The sequence below is a fragment of the Sciurus vulgaris genome (assembly GCF_902686455.1).
Source record: "Sciurus vulgaris genome assembly, chromosome: 3".
In the NCBI taxonomy this organism is placed as follows: Eukaryota; Metazoa; Chordata; class Mammalia; order Rodentia; family Sciuridae; genus Sciurus; species Sciurus vulgaris.
This window is the reverse complement of record NC_136463.1, coordinates 90387673-90410187: the sequence shown is the minus strand read 5'-3', so window position 1 is coordinate 90410187 and position 22515 is coordinate 90387673. Positions and strand designations below refer to the sequence as shown.

The 22515-nt window shown below is 37.4% G+C and overlaps 1 protein-coding gene across 1 annotated transcript in view; it reads left to right on the top strand.

The window, feature by feature from the left end:
• Window positions 1–22515, top strand: part of MAP3K19 (mitogen-activated protein kinase kinase kinase 19) — an 86187-nt gene that overhangs the window by 31362 nt on the left and 32310 nt on the right. Inside the window, exon 7 of the mRNA XM_079135716.1 lies at window positions 22122–22218. Within this exon, the coding sequence (XP_078991842.1) occupies window positions 22122–22218 (97 nt within the window). The remainder of the gene's footprint in view (window positions 1–22121; window positions 22219–22515) is intronic.

Here is a 22515-nt window from a genome sequence, read left to right as displayed (position 1 = left end):
AATAACATCCTTTCCCCATTTCTTTGCTTGGAATCTTCCAACAGCTCCAGGAATCTGTTCTCTTCTAGAACCCAACATTTCTCTATCAGTGGTGGTCCCTGAGTTATTGTTCCCCTTGAGGGGAAGGTGGGAGAGTGAGCCTATAAGGCTTTAAAGCAGGAATTTCCCATAATAACGTCTACTTCAAATATGATACCCTGCAACTTTCCTAAGTGCCCTTTGTAGACCACAGGTATTTGCAGATTCTTGCTCCAGAAGAGCTACCATGTATTCCTCTATAACTTTCACAAATTAAATGATTATTTGAACTGCTCCAATTTCTCTCTGGCAATTTTCTGGTTTCTATGTCCAACACTCCAGGGAAGCTGCTCTTAGATACCTGTTTTTCTCATCCCTTTTCACCTCCCTGAAGGCTGCAGCTTTGTCCTTGCCTCCATCTCCTTCAATTCCTTGTGCCTGCTGCCCTCTGCTGGTTGATTTCCTGCCTTCCTCAAATTCATTGGCATTCTCCTCTTCCCAGGCTGAGGAAAGAGACTTAATTTAGGAACATTTAATATATGAACACTATTAAGCCTGGAAGAGCTCATTAAAATAAACAAATCCTGAACCCCTTCCAAACAGTCCTTGTGGTCTGCCTTTAATATCCATTGACTTCAAAACCAAGTCCTCAGAAGCTTAATGGGCACCTTCCAAGAGATCAAATCTTCCATTTATTCTGCTTAACTTGGAGCCAATTTGCCACTGAGGTGAAAGCCATTCTTTTCAAATTGATCTGTAATACTTTCCATTTCACATTGGAACCATAACACTTTGGCAACATCTCTACTGAACTCCTGCAGTTTTAAGCTTTAATAATTTGGGTTATACATTTCTAAGAAATGATGATCTTACAAAAATTCTCCTCAGAGTTGATAGATTTTAGTTGAATTGATAACTTTTTTCTGTCACAAAGTCTGAAGCAAAAGAGTTTTTGAGCATTATTGTGCATTTTTATCTTAAAAATCATGTATGACTCTTTAAATATCAATTTAATCTCTTTAAATACCGATTACATGTCATTTCTAGCATACCCCATTATTAATGTTCAAAGTGCTCCCATACTATATGAACACCTTACACATACACTATGTGACTGTTTATTCTGTTGTAGATATACATATTTAATCATTTAATTAACATCTGTTCATCATATTATCCAACAAAAGAAAACATCACTAATTAAAATACATATAAATTCCTAATGTTTAGATCACATCCATAGGCCTCAACATTCATGAAGAACTTTAAAGATGCATTTGCTTTATTATGGGCTTTTACCGAGGATAATGTGTAAAATACAGTTTACAGACAAAAAAATTCACCTTTTCCTTTATATGAGATCTTCTTGCCTTTCTCAATCATCTATTTTCCCAGAAGATATCATCATAAATTGAACCTGTAAACTTACTGTTTTCATGAGGGAGTAGGAGCCTGTTTCCTAAAATTACTGGGCTTAAAACCCTTTTTAATACAATATAAATGTATCAGGATTCTTAGTTTCAGAACAGAACCTACCTTTAATTGGGTTAAAAAGGAAGGAATTTTTAAAAAATACATGAGAAAGTTCATAAATCATTGAAAAATCAGACAGGAAATGTCTGTCCTCCCTGGCTGCCATAACAAAGTACCACAGTCTAGGTGACTTAAATGACATTTATATTCTCATAGTTCTGGAAACTGGGAAATCTAAGTTCTGGCAGGGATCATCTTCTGGTAAGGGACTCTCTTTTTGGTCTGCAGAAAGCAGCTTTTCTGTCAAGTGGTCTTTTCTTTGTCCACACAGAGTGAGAAAGTAGGAGAGAGTAGGAGGGAATGAGCTCTCTGGTATCCCTTCTTATGTACTTGCTAATTCTATTGGATCAGGGCCCCATCCTTATGACCTCATGACATCTTAGTTTCTTCATTAGAGGGCCTATATCCAAATCCAGCCACACTGGGATAAGAAAGTAAACATATGAATTTTGGGAGAACATGAACTGTCCATAACAGGAAGACTCTGGATCGGATTATCAGGAAGAATTTCCATAACTACAACTCAGACCTGGCTGCTACAGACCCCCAAGTCAGCCATGCTGCCTCTGCCTTAGCCCCAGAGCTGCTCCCACTACTAACCAAAGACCCTCCTCCCTGTACTGACACTCACTTAGCACAAAGGATGTCCTGCACATGGTTGTTTTCATGCAATCCATGTGCCTTAGAATCTCAGGTAAGTGTTCTGAACTTACAGAATTGTGGAAGATAGAGTTTTAAAATAATCTTTGTTGAGAGTCACAATTTGGGAAATTATCAAAATGTGGAAAGACTATTGAAGTATGCCGAACCTCGATGCACACAACACAAAATGGATATGCCCATCAATTTAAACAGAATAAAGAGGACATACAGGAAAGTAAGACATTTCTGTAGACAATGATTTTTCTGCATGGAATAAGTTAGACTGAGCTAGATTTTAAGTTCCCATTTTAATAAAAACAACTTTAACAATAATTTAATGATCATTTTCTGACTTTTTATGAATATCATTTTCCCCTCTTCTGTGAAGAAAATGTGTTTCTGGCTTTCTTGAAATGTTGCCTTTGAATTTCTTCCTAAGGTAACATTTTCTGGCAGGATTAATTTACACTTTCTTATGTGAAAAATGCCCTTGACCATGATAAAACACTCAAGTATTCTATTTTAACCTGTGACAAGATATCATCTTTCCTGACCTAGTGGGTAGGTTCAGAGGCCTTATTCACAGCTCCTTGGCCACTCACAATATTCAGGAGACAGAACAAAAAGAATATTTATATGTTTCTAAAAGACTTCAGAGTCAGTACATTATGTAGTTCCCTTAATCCCATTTTGAACCAATAATTAGGATGACAATCATTCACGTAACAATTTCTAAAAAGTCAGATATTTTTTAAACTTGCTTATTGTATTTTTGTTCCTTGATTTGAAAAATAAATCAGTCAATTGGACTTTTTGAGTACCTTAAATTTGCTTGAAAACGTTCTGGGTTTATAAGTACATTTTGAAGGATGTGCTCACATGAACACACCGAGTTTTCTAACTTCCACAGTAAAGATCTAAATGCACCTAACCTTTGTCCCAGAACATCCTTTTCACTGACACTTTAGATATTAGGAATGTATCCTGTGTGTTTTTCTCACTCTAACATGTCAGCTAGGTTTTCACACTCAAGGATGACTGCAAAACTGTTATGAAAGACATTCATCTTCCTTTCAAATTGAAGAGTGACCTTCAGCATGTCATACAGACTCATGGTTATCAGTTTCTTTGTCTCTAAAATGAAGGGTATGGATCAGATAACCTCTAAATTCCTTCCAGTGCTGTAATTCCAAATCCTTCATTCCTATGTAGTGTGGTACTAGGATCTTTGAAAAGTTAAAAAAAAAAAAAAAAAAACAAAAACAAAAAACATTCCAAGGAAACTTCATTTTTAAAGAGACATATTTTCCTATTGCATAAAAATAGAAAACATGCAGTCAAGTTGTTCTGTTTAATAAACATGAAGAAAACTAATGCCAGATACACTTTCATGGTGCCACAAAATATGTTGGATGATAAAGATCGTAAATACCATTATCATTTGCCTGATTGTAAGTAAAACTTTGCTCTTTGGAAACTTTTAATTTTTATATGCATTAGTCTCATTAAAAGGTATGAAACTAAACAATAAAAAATGCTGTCATGCAGGGTGTGGTGTTCCACACCTATAATCCCAGCGATTCAGGAGACTGAGGCAGGAAAATGGCAAGTTCGAGGCCAGCCTCAGCAATTTAGCAAGACTCTGCCAAAAAAAAAAAAAAAAAAAAAGAACAAAAAGAAAAAGAAAAGAAAAGAAAACAAACAAACAAACAAACAAAAAACACTAAAAAAACTAAAAAGGTCTGGGGATGAAGCTCAGTAGTAAAGCTCCCCTGGATTCTATTCCACCCTAAGTACTCTTCCCCGCCAAAAAAATCTGTCACCATGGTGGTTCCTATGTATTAGACAAAATATCCAAAGTCCTTTAAAAACAGTAAAAATATACTAAATGAGATGATGATAATGGTAGCTGTGAGCAACTTCAGGCCACCCAGGAAGTGGCAGAGGAGTCATGTCCACCCAGATCTTTCTTAATCACTCCCTTCTCTTATTCCCCTTGTGATACTTCATTGTCAGTGGAACTTATAAAATGAAATGCATGGATGGGAACGAATGCCAGGACAATCGCCGCATCCTCCCAGAAGGACACTCCTCTGTGCTCCCCCGACCCTGCACGCCTCTACCACAACACTGACTATCCCACTGCATTCTTTGCTTTCTTCTCATCTCTACTAGGGCCATAGCCCCATCTTGTTTATTTCTTTGTCTTCATTCCAAAGCATTGGGCTTGGCATATATTTAACAAAAGTTTTTCAAATGGGAAAAAGTGAATGATTGAACAAACCTTGGAGTACTGGCAATTTTAGAGTGTTCCACACTAGTTTTTTACATAAATCTGCTGAACATGATATTGCAATGAGCATTGATTCTACAAGTTGGAACTTTCCATTTAAGGGTATACTGGGAATCATTCTGTGGAATCAAACGGGAGGTGAACAAAATTATAAACACAAGCAAGTTGCTTTGGGACTATATAAATTCTCTCAGTTAATCCTCACAATAGTCCTGGGAGGTGGATATCATTGGTTACACGTCACTGAAAGCCTTGTTTTCTCCACCCAGGGGACAGTATGTTCATCATAAAACTATTTTACATCTGGACATTTTATTTACAGATTCTTTCCTGTTTGAGGTTTTTTTTTTTTTTTTTTTTTTTTAACTGAAGATTTAACCTGGGGTAACTTTACTACTGTACTATATCCCCAGTCCTTTTACTTTTCATTTTCAGACAGGTCTTGCTAAGTTGCCCAGGCTGGTCTGGAACTTAAAAAAAGAAAAAAAAAAAAAAAAAAAAATATATATATATATATATATATATACACAAAAGATACATATATATATATATATATACAAAGATACATACATATATATGTATGTATCTTTTTTTTTAGTTGCCAATGGACCTTTATTTATTTATTTTTATTTATTTGTATGTGGTGCTGAGACTCAAACCCACTGCCTCACACATGCTAGGCAAGCACTCTACCACTGAGCTACAACCCCAGCCCAATAGTCTGGAGCCTTTGATCCTCCTGTCTCATCTTCCTGAGTCCCTGGAATTACAGGCATATGCCACTGAACCTTGCTCAGATATTTTGCTCTTTAAGTAAGCATTCGTTAGGACCTATCATATGCTAGACAAGAAAGATACAAAAATGGCTAAACTCAGACCCTGGTTAAAGTCCGTTCTCCCAGTTACCACTGGAATTCAGTACTTTCTTTGTTCTTCTACTAATGTCATGCATTTTTATAGGTGTTGAGATTATTGTGACTTTTCCAAGAGATATCAGTCATCCCCAGGAAATAAGCCAAGAAGATTTGAAAGAATGCAAGTAAGGAATATTCTTTGAGGTGTTTGATTCAAATTTAAGTAGGAAGTGATGGTATTTGTGTGGCAACCTACATTTTCAGTAATTCAATCCAATACAATGCTCTAAAGCAAAGGTCACAATAAATATTATGTGTCAGGGGCCAAATAATAAATATTTCAGGTTTTGTGGGCAATGATTCAACTTTGCAACTGTTGCTTCAAGGCTGCCATAGACAATATGTAAACAAATGAATGTATCTGTGATCCAATTAAACTACAAGAACAGGCTGAAGGTCAGACCTGTCCCCAGGGCAATAGTTTGCTGATCCTGATCCAGAAAAGTGCCATCTAAAATCTGGGTCTTAAATGTATGATCAGTTCATGATAAGATCTGAAGTTGTATAGCAATTTGACCATATAATCTTATGTTCATTTATTAGATGATGAAAAAATTGGGGATGATTTTCTGCAAGTTTCTTATTTTTCTTTCACTTTTATAGTAATTTACTTTTACTATATTTTATAGAAGTATCATTCCACAGTGGATTGGGAAATTTAAAAACTGTTCTTTACCAAAGAGTTTGAGAAGTACTGAGCTGGTTAATGCCTTTGGAGATTCAAGGCACAGCTCCTGCACCTGCGCTCTGGCTCTGATGTCTTGCTTCAGGAAATGAAGACTAGGAAAACTGAAATGGACTAAAACTGAGTCCATTCAGGTTTCTGTTCTGGGTACAGACAGCAGAGGAGGTGGGGAGTGGGTCACAGTGTGGAGACCTTGTCCTCTCAGGATACATTCCACTCAGTCGCAATATTTGGAAAAAGTTCTCCAAACTTTCCAGTAAGATCAGACTGGGAGATCTGAGAATGGGAGATCAGGGAGACATGGTGAACATAACAGTCAGCTGTCCATTCCTGTGATGAAACATGAGATAATCAACGTAAAGGAAGGAAGATTTATTCTGGCTCACAGTTTTAGAGTTCTCAGTCCATGGTCACTTTGGCTCTGTTGCTTTGGGGCCTTTAGTGAGGTGGTCCATCATGGCAGGGAATGCATGGAGAAAAGGGCTGCTCACCTCAAACAGGCCAGGAGGCAAAAATAAACACGACCCCCCAGCATTGGCCTAACTTCCTACCAAAAAGTCCCGCCTCTGAAAGATTCCACCAGCTCCTAGTAGCGCCACAGGCTAGTGACCAAGCCTTTAACACATGAGCCTTTGGGAGACATTCCAGACCTAAACTATAGCAGGAAATGGATTTTAAATCAAACTGTTTCTCCCCTTTTAGTCAGATAACCTCAGTGCATCAAGAATGGGCACAAGCAAATTCTGTTTCTCTCCCAAATGAAATTGAGATGGTGGACCTTAGGACAAAGATGCTGACCATGGAGCCTTTACTTCCAAAGAAAGAAAAAAGTTCCAAGGATCTCTGTGATGTGAACTTGGACTTTTTATTACCCAGACCTTGCTTAGAACCAGACATCTCCAAGACTATAACCAAGAAAGAGGCTTCTCATTTTCTGAAGGGGCAGCAAAGAAAATTAGAAGGTAAGTTAAGCATTTAATTTCCACACTCTTTGTATTTGGAAAAAAAAAGTATTTATTTATTATACCAGAGATTATTCTAAATGCCAGAGTTATAGCAGTGAACAAGACACAATAACCCTGCCTTTGTGCAATACACATTCCAAGGGGAGTGTGGGGGAGGAGGGTAGACAATAAACTAATAAGTAAAATACATAGAACATAAGATAATGGTAAATGCTATGGAGAAAAGAAATGGGCAGGGGAATGGGGTTATCATAACAAAATACTGTAGTCTGGGTAGCTTCTAAACTAACAGATTATTATTCTCAGTTCTACAGACTGGGAAGTCCAAGATCAAGGTGTCAGTAAATTTGGTGTCTGGTGAGGTCTCATTTCCTGGTTGTAGATAGTACCTTCTTGCTGTGCCCCCACATGATGGAAGTAGCAAACAAGCTCCCTTGGCCTATTTAATAAGGGCTAAAATCCCACTCCTGAGGGCTTCTCCTTCATGACCTAATTGAACCCCCAAAGCTCACCTCTTAATGCCATCAATTTGGGAGTTAGGAATTTTGGGGAAACACAGACATTTAGACCATAGCAAGAGGTTTGAAGTTTTTAAATAGGATGAATGAGGGATCACATCATTGAGAAGGTGACTTGAACAAATAGCTGAAGAAAAGGAAGGACATGAGCAATGTTTATATTTTAGGGGAATATATTCCAAGGAACAAGTAGAACAGTGTAACTGGAACAGAGTGAGAGGGGGTGGGTAGGAGGAAAGGAGATTTGAAATGTAATGGGGGTGGGTGTAGATTATACAGGGCCACATAGTACAATGAGGAGAATTGTAAGTGACCTCTGGAGACAGCTGAGGGTGATCTAAATTGCAAGTTTAAACAGCCTTTTAAAGATGCTTTAAAAATAGGTACAAATGACCAATTATTTTATAGTTCTATTTTTCCTGAATTATTCACAGTCTTGGTTAAGAATCCCCAGTTTAGATTATATATTAGTACTTATTTTTCTCTCTTCTGTATCTTATATTCTGAATTTTCAAATTTTCCATTTCCTTTTTCTCTGGGTTCCATTTTGGGTAATTCTATTTTTATAAGTCCTCCAGTTCACTGATCATCTTCAGCATTACTTAATCTGCTGTTAAATCCACCCACTGAATTTTTTTCCTCTATTATTTTATAATAATATTTTCCAAATATACAGCAAGTTGAAAAAAATGTTTTAACAGTGAATACCTGTATATTTAATACCTAGATTCCTCATCTAAATATTTTATTTTGCTTTATCATATATCTGATCCATCTTAATTTTTGTTGCATTTAAAAGTAAATTGTAGATATCAGTATACTTTTCCCCAAATTGTCAGGATGCCTGTTACTAATTAGAGTTCCACATATTTTTTTCCAGTTGGAAAGGAAGTGTACATTGATGTACATTCATTATTTACAAATACATTTGCTTAAAACCCAAAGTCTTAGCAAGATAGAGAACATTAACATGAACCCCAAAATGTTCTCTCATGCTCCTTCCCATTCCATACTAAGTCAACTATGTTCTGAGTTTTTTCACCATAGATTAGTTTTTGCCTATTGTAGAATTTCACATAAATGGAAATGCACAGCACATATTCTTTTATGTGATCTTTTTTTTTTCACTTAGCTTGACATTTTGAGATTCTTCTAGATGGTTGTATATACCACAGGTGATAGGGTAGCTGTATGTTTAGTTTTAAGAAATGGCCAGAATGTTTCTGAAGTGGTGTACCATTTTATGATGGCACAATGAAGCAACAATCAGTTGCTTCACATTCCCACAAATATTTGGTGTTGCCAATCTTCTTAACTTTAGCCAGTCTCATTATGGTAGTCATGATATATGGATATATGAGGGTCATCCTTTTATCTTTTTTTTTTTTTTTTGGTATGGGGATTGAACCCAGGGGCACTTAACCACTGAGCAACATTTCCAGCTCTTTTTTTTTTTTTTTATTTTAAGACTGAGCCTTGCTAAATTGTTTAGGGCCTCACTAAGTTGCTGAGGCTAGTTTTGAATTCAGTGAATTTGATCCTCCTATCTCAGCTTCTTGAGACACTGGGATTACAAGTGTGTGCCACCGTGCCCAGCAGATCCATTTTTTTTTTTTTTTTTTTTTTTTTTTATAGGGTTTGCTTTCATTTTATTGACAGTTTGCTCAAAAGTACAGAACAAAGAACATCTTAATGTCTCAATGTTATAAGGTTAAACAAAATCCTTAAGTCAAATTGTTACAGTATCCCTCAGTTATTTCAGATTAAGTGCAGGTTGTTGAAAAAAGAAAAATATCAGTGCTGTGCTAAGTAGACACAAGATAAACATTTCAAACTTCATAACAAAATTAAAATCTAGAACCTTTTAAAATAAACAGTAATAACCACTCTATAAATATGGAAGTATCATTTCAATAGGGGGAAGAATACAGTGTCACCAGCAGTGCAAACTAACGCCAGCATTTTAAAAGCTGAGATTAATCTGTGTAAACACACAGCAGCCCACAGTGGAAATGCACCTCTTGGTTGTGTCCTTCTCATCCAGGACTGAATAGGGGTTCCTGCTGAGTCTCAAGTTCCCAGTCTGAAAAGTTACCACAAGCTTTAGGCTGTGGGCTAGAAAGACAAAGGAGATCAATGTGTCTGAACATGATGGAGTTCTTTTTCTGAGGGACCAACAAGTCACATTTCCAGTCCGGTCCCGGAGCCTTTTATGCCAAAGGCACACACACGGTAACAGGCCTACCTGATGTGACACTGACTTCCATGGGGACATCCATGTGCAAAGATAGATGCGGGTAAAGAGTCACAAGCCCAAGTTCCCCAGAGTGGACACCACTTTGCAACCAGGGCATTCTCAGTCAACTCAGTGTAATGAAAAATGTGATTCTTAATCTATTGTGACCAGATGGCTCTAATGCAGGGTATGTCTGCAGGTGAAGCCTTCCTCTTATTACTATTTCAAGCATTCATGGTTAGTCCTTCCCAGTGTGTTCTTGCAAACACAGGGTTACCATGTTTTCTTTTTTGTGAGCACTCCATCTTTGCATTGACCTTGGAGCTTCTGGTCTTTTGACAAATACAGTCAGACATAAAACAAAACATTGAGAAGCAGACCCAGCAGCCAATTATTTGCATTATGATATTGGGGGGAAATATCACTACTAAAAGATATTTTTTCTGATTAATTTAGCTTTTACCAAATGACCAAACGCCATTTCCAACTAGAAAAGTTCTGATTCCAACTTCTCCATTGGCTCATGTGCAACAAAACTTACCCTGTTCCCAGAAACTTGTGGCAGAACTTGCTTGTTTGGGGGTTACCCAAGCTGAATGGGCTTGTAGACACAAAATGCCGTAAGGATGATGGTCACCGGCAGGATGCTGAAAATTGTTCCCGTCAATACTAGGTTCTGCGGCACAGCACTGCATATGGCCGGCTCTGCTGGAGCAGGGGGCTGGCTTGGGTCCTCAGCCTGCCCCAGTAGGAGGCCGCACAGGCCCAGACACAGCCTCCGCCACACCAGAGGCAGCATCTTCTGTGGCACTAGTCTCATTCACTTTTTAACTTAGTTTTAATTATAGGTTAACAATTATATTTCAATTTTTAAAGTTCCATTTTTTCTTCTTCAAATATGCTTTGTTCATTTTTGAAAATGTCTCATACTGATTTTATCTTTAACTTCTTTAAACATTTAAGACATTGTAATTTTATATGCTGTATTTGATAATTCCCAAATCTGAAATCCTGAGAGATCCAAATCTGTTGTTTCTGGTTTCCACTGATTTGAACTATTGTTGGCTCTATTTTTTTCTTCTTTCTTTCTTTTTTTCTTAAAATATTTTTTTATTTTTACAGACTGCATTTTGATTCATTGTACACAAATGGGGTACAATTTTCCATTTCTATGGTTGTACACAATGTAGATTCACACCATCGTGTAATCATACATATAATAGGGTAATACTGTCTGTTTCATTCTACTGTCTTTCTGTCCCCCATGCCCTCCCACCCCATTTTCCTCTACACCATCCAAAGTTCCTTCATTCTTCTCTTCCCCCTGCCACACCCCCTTATTATATTGTCATGCACTTGTCAGAGAAAATATTCGGCCTTTGGGTTTTTGGGCTTGGCCCATTTTGCTTAGCATGATATTTTCTAATTCCATCCATTTACCTGCAAATGCCATAATTTTATTCTTCTTTATGGCTGACTCATATTCCATACCACAGTTTCTTTATCCATTCATCTGTTGAAGTACATCTTGGTTGGTTCCACAATCTGGCTATTGTGAATTGAACTGCTATGAACATTGATGAGGCTGCATCACTATAGTATGCAGATTTTAAGTCCTTTGGGTAGAGGCCAAGGAGTGGAATAGCTGGGTCAAATGGTGAGTCCATTCCAAGTTTTCTGAGGAATCTCCATACTACTTTCCAGAGTGGCTGCACCAATTTGCAACTCCACCAGCAAAGTATGAGTGTGTCTTTTTCCCCAAATCCACACCAACACTTATTATTGCTTGTGTTCTTGATAATAGCCATTCTCATTGGAGTTAGATGAAATCTTAGGATGGTTTTAACTTGCATTTCTCTAATTAATTTTTTTTTTTCCCCCTAATACTTCAAAGTCTTTATTGTGAGCTCATATTTCATTGGTGTTTATCTGTGGAAATCTTGGGGGCCTACACGGAGGATGCTTTCCAGCACAAGGATTTGAGTTTGTGTCTGCTACCTATCAGGATCCTTACTGACTTAAGTCCACTTCAGCCTCATTCCTGGATCCCCAAATTAGCGTGAGAATCTAAGAACCAACTTCCAATTACGTGGAGCCCCAAACTCCACATGAGAGGTAGCAGCTCTCATGTCAACCTTTCCTCATGATGGAACAGGTTGTTGTTGGTATTTGCTTACTGCTGCTGTCCTAAACCCTTCAGCTAAACCACCAGGAGACATCTACATCCAACAAGTTGCATCAATTGACTTATTGAAATGAGGGAGATTGCACTCCAGGGGAACTGTGAGGCATCTTTCCAAGTGAAGGAAAAAAATATGAATTTTGGGAAAAGGGTACAGTTTAAGTAAATTTTAAATGAGCATTGCTTTAACTTTAAAAAATTATTGTGGTAAAATGTACATAACAAAATTCATCATTTTATCCATTTTCAAGTGCACAGTTCAGAGACATTAAGTACATTCCCATTGTTGTGCAAACACCACTGTTATTTACCCCCAGAATACTTCATCTTGTGAAACTGCAACTCTGTACCTACTAAAAATTAACACCCCCCTCAAAGCCCTTGGTAATCACCATTCTGTTTACCATTTCAATATAAATTTGACCATTTTAGGTTCTTTATTCAAGTGGAATTATATAATTTGTACCCTTTGGTGTTTAGCTTATTTCATTTAACAAATGTTGAAGCAGTGGTTTGAAAGATTGTGTTTAAAGGTATGAACATCAAGTGTGGACTACAAAGTAGATCCACAGTCTTGTTCCTTGAAATCTACAAAGTTAGCTCCCAAATCTGAGAAATCACTCGTTAGTCTCATATCTTGCCATTTTTCCTCAGCATATAATAAACATTAGCACTACAAAATGCCTTCCATTCCCTGAACAAATACTGTTTTTTCTGTTGGAATATTATGCCATCAGGTCTCATCTTAGATATCACTTCCTCTGGGAAATCTCCCAAACGTCCCCATGAATGGACAAGTAGCCATTCATTTGAACTCCCATAGGGTCCTGATCTTACCAGCAATAGCACCATCATGCTGAATTATCACTATTTGTTTATGTGCCTGTCTTCTTCAAATTGTAAAGGCAAGAATCATTGTACCTCCAAGCACCTAGCATCATACCTGCCATATACCTGTGCATTTTCAAAAATGCATTGTTGTAAAAAACCATTTCTTGTGTACCTGTGATTACAAGGCACAATATCCACTAACATTATTAATATCCAATATTTTAGGAATAAGGAAACTGAGACTGAATGACATAAGTGTGTGTCCAGGACTCCTTGTTAGTGAGTTACAAAGGGTGGGTTCAGACTTTGGCTGCCTGTCTCTGAAGTCAGTGTGCTTAAGCACAGTGCCAGCTCTGTACAGAGTTCAGCTTCTACTTTAGTTATGATGGGAAAAAAATTAAGCTTATTTAGTCTCAGAATGAATATGAATTCAGAGAAAAGAGGGTTAATTGGTTCAGGTGGAAACTAGAAGGGAAAGAGAAAACCTCTAATTTCCAGATGAAAGTTTATTTCCCAACTTTTTCTTTTTCACCATTCCCCATTTCTACTCCCTTCTTTGCCAAATGGAAAGACATGTGTTCCTGTATCCCATTTGTGTAATCTTTATCAGTCAGGACTCTTGGATGCTAGCAAAAGAAATCAACAATGGCTAATTTAAGAAGAAAAAGAGTTCGTTGAAAGTATTTTAAGCCTGTCAAGAATTTCAGAATATCTGGAGAACCAAGCTTATAAAATGTGCAAAAACTAAGGGAAGTCAGGCAATTGGAGTCACAGCTAAGGTCATATCATAGGAACTGCTGCCCCCAGCTGGACACTGGGCACTGCCACCACTGCCAATGGACATGACCACTAAGCTTAATAAATTCACTTGCCTGGCTTTTGTATCACTTGCTGTTGATTAAAAACCAAATGTTGAATGACCAAACTTGGGGTGGGGAGAGCAAGGGCTTAGGGGATTTTGTAGATGGAGGGTAGGCCCTGCTTCCACCAAGATTCCTACAGAAGATTTTTCAACCTAGAAACATACCTTACTCTTTGTTCTAAAGACATTTACTTACATTTCAGTAGATGCCCAAAACTGTTGATTAGTATATATACAGTTTCTTCCTATACATACATACCTATGATAAAGTTTAATTTATAAAAAAGGCACAGTAAGAGAGTAACAATAACTAATAGTAATATAGAATAATAACAGCAATATAGAGTAATAAAAGTTATGTGAATGTGGTCTTTCTTTCTCTCATCTGACTGCACTGGGCTCACACTTCTTCCTGTGATGATGGACATGATACCATGCTTATGTGATGAGATGAAGTGAGGTGAATGATGTAGGTGTTGTGACAGAGCATTAGGCTACTACATCAGGGTTACTTGAACACAAGAACTGTAACAGTGGATCTGATAACTGAGATGGCTGTGAGTGACTAATGGGTGGGAAGTGTATAGTGCATGGGTGCTGTCCTGGGCAGGACAGAGCAGAACCCCATGAGATCTCATCACATTATTCAGAATGGCATACAATTTAATGCTTATGAATTTTTTATTTCCAGAATTTTCCATTTAATGTTCTCAGACCTCAGTTGAGCAGAGATAGCTGAAACTGGGGAAAGTGAACCTACTGTATAAAATAATCCTGGTGGCAGTTGTCTGACGTTCTGTATAATCACTCCATACCTACCTCCATGTGGGTTACCCAGGGAAAACCTCTTAATTTCTAACCCTTTCCCTCAGACCTTAGGATCTAAATCACTCCATCTGTGAACTCTGACTTAAGACAGTGCTCACTGTAGTACTAAGAATATCCAATATATTTTTCCTTCTTGCAGATTTTTCTACCTCTGATATGAAATACAATAGCCGAAGAATCAAGGTAAGATTAGTTTTAGCATTTTGACTTAATTAAAAATCAAAGAACTTTGGTTGTTAGGGACAAACTCTATCAAACAATTCAGAATCAAATTCTCAGCAATTATAGCTTGGAAAAATAAGAACTTATATAGATTAGACTATAGGGTGGCAAATCATTCCTGGGGAAATTATTTCTTTCCTTGTACATTGTTTTCCAAGCTGTTTCCTGTCCTTAACATAATGAGGCAAGGATTTTTTTTTCAGAGATATATAAGTTATTTTTATGAAAACATAAAATATGAAACATAGTACAAAGTTAAAAAGGTAGAAGAGGATATACAGTAGAGTGAAGAATCTCTTATGTGGCAAGAATATTATACACATTTTCATCTGACATCAATTTAACTTGTGTAGAAACTAGGTAATTCTTTTTTACAGTGGTGAAAAGTTATTCTTAGTTGTATAATTTATAAGTAAAGCTTTTGAAAAGATATTGGAATGCTTTAGTTTTCTCAGGCTCCCTCACCTTTCTATATCCTTTGAGCTTTCCAGAAAATACTTACACATCAATACTACTTAGTGTCTGAAAAAGATCCTGTTTGCTTATAAACTGAGTGGCTGTTACTAGAGAGATGTTTAAGTACCGGGAGAATCTGCCTGCATTTCCTAAGTTATTTTTGAGAAATGAAAAAAAAAAAAAATCATTCAGACAATAAAACTGGGGGCCGTGCTGCATTTCACCTCCGAATGCCTGAATTTCTAGAGTCATGTTCCATTCCCTTCTTTCCTACACACAGGTGGCAATAGAATGAAAATTAAATCCATAGCTCTCAGATTCCACACATGTTCCAGGCCTATAAATATCCTTATACAATTAGATGTAGAATCTATACATAGGAAAAGATCACAATGAGAAGTACTGAAAAGTCTATAGCTTAAAGCCAAATGTTACATTGGGTTACACTGACCTCTAGAGATTGGTAATAATAAAGAGATCTCAGTCCGAAAACAGTAAAAAGGAACAAAAAGATGTTCAGGTTGCTAACTTACAAGTGTAAAGTGTGGCACATTTACAAACCAGCCTCAGCAAAACAACTCAGCAAAAAAGGTTGAGTGTGTTCCAGATACAAACTCTGAGCTAGTCAATAATGAAATGATTATTGTTAAAATAGTTGCAGCCTCAATTTCTGGTTATGCTTAGTAGAACTAAAAATATATTAATTCTTATGGAAAGTAAAAAGAGAACAGAAAATGTTTCTCATCTTAAAACTTTAACATTTTACATTATTGATATTGCTTTCATTTAAAATACATGACATACTTTAATTTTGGTATCTTACTTTAGATCTTAAAAAAAAATTGGAAAGGAGATTTTAGGTTTGTTTGTTTGCTTTGGTTCTGGGCATGGAATGCAGGCCTTCTACATGCTAAGCACATCCTCTGGCACACTTCTGGCCTGAGGTTTTAGTTTCAAAAATTGCAATCTCTAGAATGGACAGATTTGTACTTTAAAGGCCTTCCTTAAGAGAATATTAGAATCTTAACTCAAGACTTTAAACCATTTAACATATTATTTATTTATGTTTCTACAATCATTACTTTTTTTCCTCTTTCCTTTTAGTTACCTCTGCCTCCACTGTCACTCTTGCCTATGAGATCTGGTGTCCTCACTGTCCCCCAAAGTTACAAGTTTCCAAGGGAGAGAGAAAGAAATATTTTAAGCCTCACACCCTTCATCCCGAAGCTCTCAGAGTCTGTCAGTTCATCTGATGAGTTTAGTCCATCGAACCAGCAGCAGGAAGCCCCACTGAAAAAGTTGGTGGATCAGACGCTCAGGTTTTCTGATAGCTCCATTTGGTCAAGAAACATGTGCTCTTTTCGGAAGTCCGACCATCACAGGCAACACCTGGAGGTGGAGGTCAATTGCAAATCCAAGGAAAGAGAAGGATGGGACAAAATGGAAATCTCTTTCTTTGAAAAAGGGAAGTCTTTGGTGTGCTTTGATTATTTTAAGGAAGGCAAACTTTCTACAGATAAGGAAAAGGATATTGAATGCCATGGTAATGAAATGAAAAAAGCAGAGGAGAACCCTCAAGATCTTTCATCAAGAAAGAAAGAGGATTCAGCAGCCAGTACGTCTGATTCAGAAACTGTGTGTACCATTCCAAGCAAGCTCCAAGAAGCTCAGCATTCAGAAATAACGCCAAATGAAGACGAAGAGATTAGAAATGATAAAATTGATTCAAAAAACTCTTCAGTATATAAAGATGAAGCAATGAGACCAAGCAATATTTTAGAAGAGTTTACAGAACTTCAAAGCTTGTCCAGTGTAGTCTCTGATGGCCCCTTTGGAAAGCTTCCAGAAGGTCATAGTGACATGGGGACAAATGAAAAAATATCAGTAGCAGAAGCAATCAAACCAGAGATGAATGGGCTGGTGCCTCTTATCCACATCACTTTCCCTGGAGAAGGTGTCCCCAAGGAAACAGTGATAACCAAGCCAAGCCTCCAAAAAAGGAAGAGCACCATTCATAACAATAGCTTCAATGTTCTCACACACCAAGAAAATGACAAACGTAAGATGAGGACCCATAGAAGTAAGTTGGATTCAAAGACCAAAGGAAACAGGACACCCCAGAATTTCATGATTTCCATTCAAGCTTCTATTAAGCCTAATATGCATAAAACTAGCATAAAACCCCAAATTTTCCCTGCATTGGAGCTTGTTGACTCCAGGCCTCAGCAATTACCCAAATTTCAAAGGAGAATGACACAGTTAGAAAAGAAGCAATCCAAATATTGGACTCAGAAAACTAAAAAGCAATCATTTCCTTGTATATGTAAAAATCCAGCAGTAAAAAAGCCATGTGTTCCTCTCTCTGTTCAACCAACAGAGCCAAGACTACATTACCTAGATCTTAAGTATAGTGACATGTTCAAGGAAATCAATTCAACTGCTAATGGACCTGGAATCTATGAAATGTTTGGGACCCCTGTTTATTGTCACTTGCGAGCTGAACGACATGAAAACAAAGATTACCATGAGATATGCTCAGCTCCATCAGGCAGATGTATCTCCAATAAATGTCGATCTTCACACAGTGAGAGGAACAGCAATAGCAAAGCAAGACTTTCTCAGAAAAGACCACATATTAAACCACCAAAGCCTTCACTTGGCCTTAAACAAAAGCATAAAAGTTTGAATACTAAGGAAAAGGGCTGCAAGGCTATAGGTAGCCACCTACAAGACACTGAAAATAGTAATGATATTTCAGAAGCAGACTGGCAGATACACTCTTCAGGAAATGTCTTTCTCTCTTCCAAAGATGAAGTTCAGTCTATGAACTTGGCCCAAACTCCTCCTGAGCAGTCCCCTGAACAAAATGAGTTCCTTTCTGCCCTAGATTTATCCATGGTTGAAGAAATATCTATGGAAGAGTCTACGGATGAAGGTGACATTTCCTGTAATCAAATCCTTGCCACAAGTCTTAGAGACCTGCAAGAGATTCTCATGGGAGGTGATTTTGCTCACCAGGGGATGTTTGGCATTGTTTACAGACATTTTTGGTGTCATAACTAGGGGAGAACAGAACGGGCATTTAGTGGGTAGAGACCAAGTTTACTGCTTAGCATCTTGGAAGGCACAGGACTGCCCCATAATGAGGAATTATCTAGCCCTAAATGTTAACAGCACTGTGGGGCTGGGAGGTAGTTCTGGTAGAGCACACGCTAACCCAAGGCCCTAAGTTCAATCCCTAAGACAAAAAACAAACAAAGAAAAAAAAAAAAAATCGCCAAACCCTGCTAAGTACTAGGTTTTGTCACAATATTGAAGGCTGCATTGGTGTTTGTGTTTTTGTTTGTTGGGACTGGAGATCGAACCCAGGGATGCTTAACCACTGAGCCACATCCCCAGCCCCTTTTTAAAATATATTTTATTTAGAGACAGGGTCTCACTGAGTTGCTTAGGGCCTCCCTAACTTGCTTAGACTGGCTTTGAACTCACCATCCTCCTGCATCAGCCTCCCGAGCAGCTGAGATTACAGGAGTGCACCACCATGCCGGGCTCACATTGTTTTTTGTTACTAATACTAAATAATAATAGAAATAAAATACCTAGAGGTCAATCTCTAAAGTGAATGTTATGCATTAGAAACCAATAGACACGGATACTTTCAATTTTTAAAGGACTAAAAATCCCTTCATATTAGGACATTTTTTCCTGCACTTTAAAGACTTTTATTGAACTTACACTATATTTTTTCTTATTGTGGTTGAAATAAACTCTGAACTCATTTTGAGGGTGAAATAGACTTTTTCACTGTTGGACTTACCTTTTCTTCCCTAGTGCTTTCTCTAGGGTTTAAACAGAAAAACTCAAGGTCATCCATCACTTCTTTTCTTTGAATAGATGCATCTCTTTTGATTGTCTGAAATAGGTTTTTATAGTGTACAAATACGAGTGGCTGCCTTGCTCATAAGACTGCTTGTGAGAGGCTCTGTACAGATTCTCCCTGTCTTTCTTCATCTGAAGAGACACTTTCCAAAGTCATTGCCTGTGATTCTGAGGACGCTTTTCTGCTTGGTGATCCAGTATTTGCAGTTAGAATGCGATGCTCTATTTCTCGTCCATCTTGAGCCTCCTGGGTTGTTGTCAGTGGGTTATGAAATCCATCTGTGTTTGGGAGATGCTAATGTTTTCTCTTTTTCACTTACTACTAGATGTCATTATTTCATTTCTCTTCCTTGTGATCCCAAGCACCTCTTGAAACTCTTCATGATTAGCATTCTGTAAGAAATTAGAAATGGGTATATAGCTCAGTTCATAGAGTACTTGCCTGTCAAGCATAAGGCCCTAGGTTCAATCCCCAGCACCACATGTACACACACAAATGTCTGACACTGTATATGTTAGTCATTGATATGTATTTTGTAGGTAGATAGGTATGCCTGCATTCTGCTGTCTTCCAACTCTTCTTAAAGGACCACCTGCCAAATGAACTGAGCAGTTGAGACTGACCAGAGCTCATTAGTCAACATAGAAACTTCGCATGAGAACCAGTAGTACATTTAACACTTCCAAATGAGGTTTCTATTTCCCCAAAGTTTAGCGTAAAAATCTCATTGAATCACCACTTCACTATATATGAAATGGTAGAAATATGTTTTATGGTCTCATAGAGTATTACAGACTAAGAATCTGAACAAAAATAGGTATACTAAAGAAAAAATTTGAGTGATCATTAAGCATCTAAAACTATCTCTAACTTTCCTATACATTAGAGTGTTTACATTCAAATAATAATAAGATAACCAATCTCATTGGTTATTACATACATTATAAAAATGAAAAGTGATTATAATTGATAAGGGAGGAGATTTAGTCGAACACACACTGCTGATGGAAGTATAGTAGGTTGTAAGCTTACTTTTAGAGTAGTATGTGTAAAAAAAGTTAAGATTTTTTTCATGCTCTTTGTATTAATAGTTCCTTACCTAGGAGTCTACTCTAAAGAATAATGTGAAATTGTGATTTTCATGCCAAGATGTTTCACAGCCCTATGTGTAATAATGAAGAATTAAAATGTCCTAACAAGCATTATGGTCTCTACAGTGGTAGACTTAAGAGACTTATCACAGAGACACTGTACAACCTTCTGATTGAACAACTTGAAGAAAATACTTAATTCCATTAAAACGATGTTTGCTTAATAAATTGCTTATAAATGTATGCTAATCATTTTTAAGTTATCAACAAGAAGGTTCAAAGTCCACATCTAAAGATGTCCTTCTTGGCTGGCAGAGACCAAGGCAATTCAGGGCATCAGGCGGTGAGAGACAGGGAGCACTTAGGCTCCACTTAAGTGAAAACAGATACAAAATGATATGATGTAACTCAATTTATAAATACTAGGAGAAATATAAAGGAAAGATGTTTTCTACTGTTACAGAGTTTGCTTTTTAGTTGTCAGGTTACAGTTCGATTTTTTTTTTAACTTGCTCTTTAGAAATATTTTTGGTATGTACATACATTGTGAAAGGAGGAGTTAAACCCTCCTCCTTTGCAAGTGAATGGGAAGGAGAGGAATTGGCTAGATTTGGTAGAATTTTTTGAACTGCAGAGAAATTGATAACAGTCTGGGAGAAAGATGAACCCATCTGCCACAGTGTGGACAGTAGAGGCTGAGAAAGGACACCACAACTGTGCCAGGAGGGAGACAATGCTTTAAAAAGTAGGAACTACAGCACAAAAGTAAGGTGAGATCGCTAAGTTATCATGATTGAATACCAAAAACTATTTTCTTTTTTTTTTTTTTTTCCAAAAACTATTTTCAATGGCAGTATCAATGGGGAATTTTACTTTATTATTTTCTGTGATAATTATAATGAGTAAGCAAGAAAAAAAATTCCAAGCTGTCTTGGGAATGAAATGAAATATCAAAGACTTCTGGGAATCCACCACTTGTCTGAACTGAAAGATGATAAGAACCTGAATTTAGGGAAAATACTTTTTATCCAGAGTCACCTGAATAGGTGGCTCACCCAGACCATAGGAACAAGAGAGCTAACTGGAAAATTCAGGTTGTGATGGGATGTTTTTACTACTATTTGCATCTGTTTAGTTCTAGAAATTTTGGGGTAGTGGTGTGGGCCGTCTACAGGGACTTCTGGGGATTGAACCCAGGACTTCTCGCCATACTAAGCACATGCTCCATCACTGAGCTACATACACACCTGGTTCCAGAAATTTAAAAGCACAAAAATCTACAAGAACAACTGACAACCTAAAAACAGCAATGAATTCCACTAAGAAAACATTTCCTCTTTAGAGAGAGCTTAGAGCACTTTTTATAAATCAAGTTTGTTTTCAACCCTGTTTTTCAATGTAATGATCATTTTCTAAAGGTCACAAAGGAAGTTTGAGAAGTCGTGCACCATGACTGGATTACAAAGCCATCAGAGTGAAAACTCTAATCAACTTCCCTGCTTCCTTCAGTGTAGGGTCATATCTGTAACTTCCACAAGGGGCAGGGATTTCCATCCTTGCCATTCTCAAACAATGCCCCAAGGAGGCATTATGAAAAGATCATGTTCTTTTGGGGCTGTTCGCTGTGACTGTGGCCAAAGGATTCTTTCCAGTTACCCATCCAGATGGAATTTGTGACAGCTTTAGCAGCCTGAATGCTGAAATGAGAAAGTCTAAAATATTAAATTTCTTTGTGTCTATGTGATTTCTGCTTTGATCTTCATTTTTGGTTATGCAATTAATAACATCTGCAACTATCTGAGCCTGGTGCTCCAGGGGCAGATACTTCCCTATTATTTTAGTACTAATTCGTCATCCAATTTAAAAAGAATCCACAGTGTGAAACCCAGCCTTGAAAAATCAACATCACCCTGCCAACAAAGTAGTTACATTGAATAACTGAATTTTTATTTTATGATGTTGCAGGAGTTTGACCAAGATGAAGACTGCAGTCATTCCATTTTGGTTAATGAAGAAGGAGATCTCAGGGGTGAAGGACAAGACTGGTCACCCGGGACAGAAGGTATCCAATTTCTGTCCTTATGTGTTTACAAAGTAATATGATTATTTGGGTTTCTCCCCCAATTTCCGTAGTGCTCAGTGAAACTTTGAAAGTACAGAAAAGCACAAGGGGAAATAAAAACCACTCATCATTCTGTCCTTCAGTGAGTAAAGGCAAGTTACCCTCCCTAAGTGGGCAAATCTCTTCTGGTTCCCCACCACTTCTGGTACCAGGAATTTTAAGCCCAGCAGAGTTAACTACCAAGCCACACCCCCAGTCCTTTTTATTTTTTTATTTTGAGACCAGTATCTTACTAAG